This window comes from Salminus brasiliensis, chromosome 25 (genome assembly GCF_030463535.1).
Source record: "Salminus brasiliensis chromosome 25, fSalBra1.hap2, whole genome shotgun sequence".
In the NCBI taxonomy this organism is placed as follows: domain Eukaryota; kingdom Metazoa; phylum Chordata; class Actinopteri; order Characiformes; family Bryconidae; genus Salminus; species Salminus brasiliensis.
The window spans coordinates 19553521-19558359 of NC_132902.1; the positions used below are offsets into that span (position 1 = coordinate 19553521).

Below are 4839 nucleotides of genomic sequence, written 5' to 3' on the forward strand. Positions count from 1 at the left end.
TGTTGTTTTTTGGAGCACTTTTGGTAGGTTGTTGTTTTTTGGAGCACTTTTGGTAGGTACTGTGGTAGGTACTAGAGACTCAGACTGCGTACTGCGAAGAAACCACAAGATTTGCCTGATGTTTTGGAGATGTTCTGACCCAGTTGCCTCGCCATCACAATTCAGCCCTTGTCACAGCAGCTTAGACTCTTATGTTTGAACATTTCTCCCTGCTTCACTTGCTGCCTAATATGTAGGTAGCACTCCTTAACAGGTGCAAAGAGATTAGACATTAGATAGTCAGTGCTTTCACTTCACAGGTCAGTGGTTCAGTGTATTTGATGGGACGTTGGTCTTGGACCATACTGAATGTTCACAGCAACAAGTGGTCTAGCCAAAAACCATGACAAGAAAAGGTAGATCTGTTTACACCTAGTTTAAAAGTACTAAAAACTACACGACAAATAGAAAAGAAGAAGTCTGATCATAGATACCATTAGACGCCATCAAAAGCTTTGACGCAGCTCTCTGAACTGACCGAAGATGAGCAAAAGCAGATTTTCTAGGACGTGTGAATAGAGAGCTTCAACAATCCGAGCGCAAAGACACACCGGTGTGGACGACATTTCCCTGCGCGTATTTTCCTAGGAGGAAATCTCAGCATGTCTGAAGACGTCCTGTCTGATGTAACACCACCACCTCCCACCTCTGCTTTTCTGTTCCCCATTCACCATCCTTAAAAGCTCCTAATAGCTCCTGCTCCTTTAATCCTAACCTCCAGCCGGCGATGTGCTCTGCCTTGTAAGTAACGGGGGTTTGTAATTTGAGAGAGGGAGCAGGGCTATCATTAGAGCCTCGCTTAGCCAGATGTTGGGCAGACACACACACACACACACGCACGCACGCACGCGCACGCACACACACGCATACACTCTCAGGGACTGAGCCCATCAAGGAGCAGAGTGTGTTTTTGGGCCACTCGGGCTGCCGTCTGATGCAGCTTCCAGTCTGTAGTGCGCGTGCATGAGTGCAGCACGGATCTGACCGGGAGTGTACGATCAAGAGCGCTCTGGACGGCTTTCAGCTCGCGCTCCCATCGCGTACGGATGTGAAACGCGCCGTTTTCGAGATGTTCGGTGCAGAGGACAGGAGCCGGGTTACAGACCGGGTCTGAAGAGGCGTGCGTAAAAGTCGGTGCGCTTTGGTGCAGAAGAAAAACGGCCTCTGGAGAGAAGGACAGCCATCGCGCACTTTTACGCAGGATGGTGCTGCGCACGGGGCTTTTGGTGAGCGCTTGGGCGACGGTGTGCGCGCACGCCCTGTTCATGGGCCCGCTGCACCCGGAGATGTCCAACGGCACCTTCCACCACTACTTCGTGCCAGACGGCAACTACGAGGAGAACGACGACCCGGAGAAGTGCCAGATGCTGTTCCGCGTGACGGACGAGCGGCGCCCGTGCAGCGAGGACGCGGACGCCGACGCGGCGGTGCGCGAGGACTTCACCCTGGTGCGGCGGCAGGCGGAGGACGCGGCGCGCGTCCTGGAGGGCATCACGCGCAGCGTGGCGCTCGACCTGGACGGCGAGGAGAGCTACGCGCACTACCTGCGCCGCGAGACGACGCAGATCAGCGAGGCGTTCGCCGCCTCCGAGCGCGCGCTCCTCGAGCTCGAGGGCAAGTTCGCGCAGAGCCGCGAGCGCGAGGAGGCGCGCCGCCCCGGCGACGACTTCACGGGCATGGCGGCGCACGCGCGCGACCTGCTGCGCGAGACGCGCGACGCCGCCGTGGCGATCGGTGACCACCACGAGCTACTCGCGCTCGTCGTGCGCAGCCACGGCGCGCGCCTCAGCCGCCTCAAGAACGAGTATCTGAAGGGGTGAGGTGGGGCGCGTGCACGGGCGTGGGAAAAAAAATATAAAGGTGCCTTTCTGTTTTTATGGTTCGGTTTTAGTGTTTTTGTTGCATTCCTGTTTGATCGAGTTGCTTGATGCAAATGTGTGCACGAGCTCCATATGAATGAAGGTGTAGTGCACAGGGTCTGGTGGAGCTGATGTGAACATTTGGATCAGGTATAGTACTCGGGTCCTTGGCCAGAATTTCACTTTACCACACGGACTGGACACAGTGAGGACCAGCAGCAGTGGTCCACTGTCACTGACACCGTCCAGTGCTCGGATATTGAATTATTGGTGCTCTGTCACTGAGACGGGGTGCATTTGGTTCAATGGGGAACGAATTTGGCCAAGAAATGAACAGTACTTGATTATGTTCTGTAAAAAATCATGAAAAACGTGAAGGTTTTAGTTTTTATGGTGCATTTTCATCAATATCAATTTTGTATAATTAAATATTTTTGCATATTTTTTCCATAATGTGAATCTGACGGTTGCTATTTACATTGTATCCGAATTCCATGATGAATGGACCAATAGAAATCCTCCAAAATAAAAAATAAAATATATTTTTTCCTTCTGTAAAGTTGCAGTTTTGGAGATACAAGGTTTTTGCTTGACTTTGCTTTAGAAGAGTATGCACCATAAAAACCACCCAAGTCTGTTAGAACACCTTCAGTGTGACTATCCTCCTGAAACACATACAGCTTAATGATATATATGGTGTAAAGCAGCATTTATTATTATTATTATTATTATTAATAAAAGGAGGAAAACTATATTTGTAAATGCTTATTTTTGTGTTCCACAAGAAATCTGTACATCTGAATATGTTATATATGCTTTGAAAATGTGTCTATATAATTTTATGGGGTAGTGGGAAGACGTTGCAGTGAGAACATGTTCTTGTAATTGTTCTTCGAGACGTTGTGAGCGAGAGACACTGGGCTTACGTATCCTCAGACCAACCAAAGATAACTGCGGGCAGGAATATTGGACTTCAGACCCTTTACCATGTGGAGCTGCATTCCTGAGAGGTTGGGTTTGTTCCACTTTGTAATAAAAAATCTTTAAAGACTGAGCCTCGCGTGTGTGTTTGGCTGCTGGAACACTGTGAGCTGCACTTACACACAAACACAAAGACAGAGGATGAGGGGGGAATCCGGGATCATAAAAAGGGCAGGCGTACAGATTTGTAGTTGTGAAGAAATCAGCTCAAAAGGCAGACACGTGTCACACAGAGTCTCACACACTTGCATACACACACACACACACACACACACACAATTCTGGCAAGCAGTTTGAGCTGCTCTTTTATTTAAGCCTCATATAAAAAAAAAAAGAGGGAAAAGAGAGAGTGTGTTAGACAGATGCTTGAAAAGATGCACTCTTACAAATAGAGGTTCTTCAAGTGGTTGTTTGACTACTAAAAGTGGTTCTTCTATGATCGCTTAAAGCATTCAAAGCATGTTTATTTTTAATAGTGTATCTCAAATCTAATTAACCCCTTAAACAACCAATAGCCTGTTCAATTTAAATGCCATGCAAATAAAGCTATCTAAACTGAGGTCTGATTTGTATGGAGCTCTTATGGTGATATCTCACATAATGGACATGACTTGAAGTAAGGCATTGGAACAAGATCTCGTCTTAGTAAGTTGTGGCCACAACTTAGACTCTTGTTTCCACACTTTACTAAGTTGTGGCCATGACTTAATTACATCATTCCCATACCTTACGAAGCCGTGGCCATGATATGCAGTAAGGCATTGGAACAAGATCACGTCTTACTAAGTTATTAGAATCGTGTTTTCATACCTTACTAAGCTATGGCCACAACTTAATTACCCTGTTCCCACACCTTACAAAGTTGTGGCCACAACTTAATTATCTTGTTCCCATGCCTTACAAAGTTGTGGCCACGACTAAATTACCTTGTTCCCACACCTTACTTAGTTGTGGCCACGACTTAACTATCTTGTTCCCACACCTTACTAAGTTATGGCCACGACTTAACTATCTTGTTCCCACACCTTACAAAGTTGTGGCCACAACTTAATTATCTTGTTCCCATGCCTTACAAAGTTGTGGCCACGACTAAATTACCTTGTTCCCACACCTTACTTAGTTGTGGCCACGACTTAACTATCTTGTTCCCACACCTTACTAAGTTATGGCCACGACTTAACTATCTTGTTCCCATGCCTTACAAAGTTGTGGCCACGACTTAATTATCTTGTTCCCATGCCTTACAAAGTTGTGGCCACGACTTAATTACCTTGTTCCCACACCCTACAAAATTGAGGCCATGACTTAGAATCGTGTTTTCATACCTTACTAAGTTGTGGCCAATACTTAGGATCTTGTTCCCACACATTACAAAGTTGTGGCCACGACTTAACTATCTTGTTCCCATGCCTTTCAAAGTTGTGGCCACAACTTAATTATCTTGTTCCCATGCCTTACAAAGTTGTGGCCACAACTTAATTATCTTAGAATCTTAGAATTGTGTTTTCATACCTTACTAAGTTTTATTTTTGTGGGATATCCCCAGCGGAGCTTATATATTTGAGTTAAACTGACCAGTATAATCAGCCACTATTCTTGTGAACAGGACTCTCCAAAAAAATCATCCAAAACCTACGCATCCTGTGCCTCCGCAGTCTTTATTAGAAAGCTTTGAAGCAGTCTACTCACTCACATTTGTGAAATCTCTGAGCAACCATGAGTCAAGGAAGCATCTGAGACCAGCCAGCTGCTTCAAAGGCCAGAGATCACAGCCAATGCTTGAGAACATGTTTTTGAACCAGAGGACTGAAAGGCAAGGATTTCACACCAGCAATTTCCAAAATCAGTTTACAATGCGTGGACAAATAATCAGGGTTTAATAGAAAGCCGCAGAAAGACAGCAGCTGCAACAGAGCTTTTCCGTAAGCCCATACAGGTGCTCGAGTATCGGTTAGCTCAT

General features: G+C 46.4%; 1 protein-coding gene across 1 annotated transcript; it reads left to right on the forward strand.

Annotated features, from left to right (window-relative positions):
- Positions 1 to 916: 916 nt before the first annotated feature.
- Positions 917 to 2952, forward strand: fibinb (fin bud initiation factor b). Its single transcript, XM_072671453.1, has one exon. It carries the CDS (start codon positions 1242 to 1244, stop codon positions 1857 to 1859), a length of 618 nt encoding a protein of 205 aa, XP_072527554.1. The 5' UTR covers positions 917 to 1241; the 3' UTR covers positions 1860 to 2952.
- The last annotated feature ends 1887 nt before the right edge of the window (positions 2953 to 4839 follow it).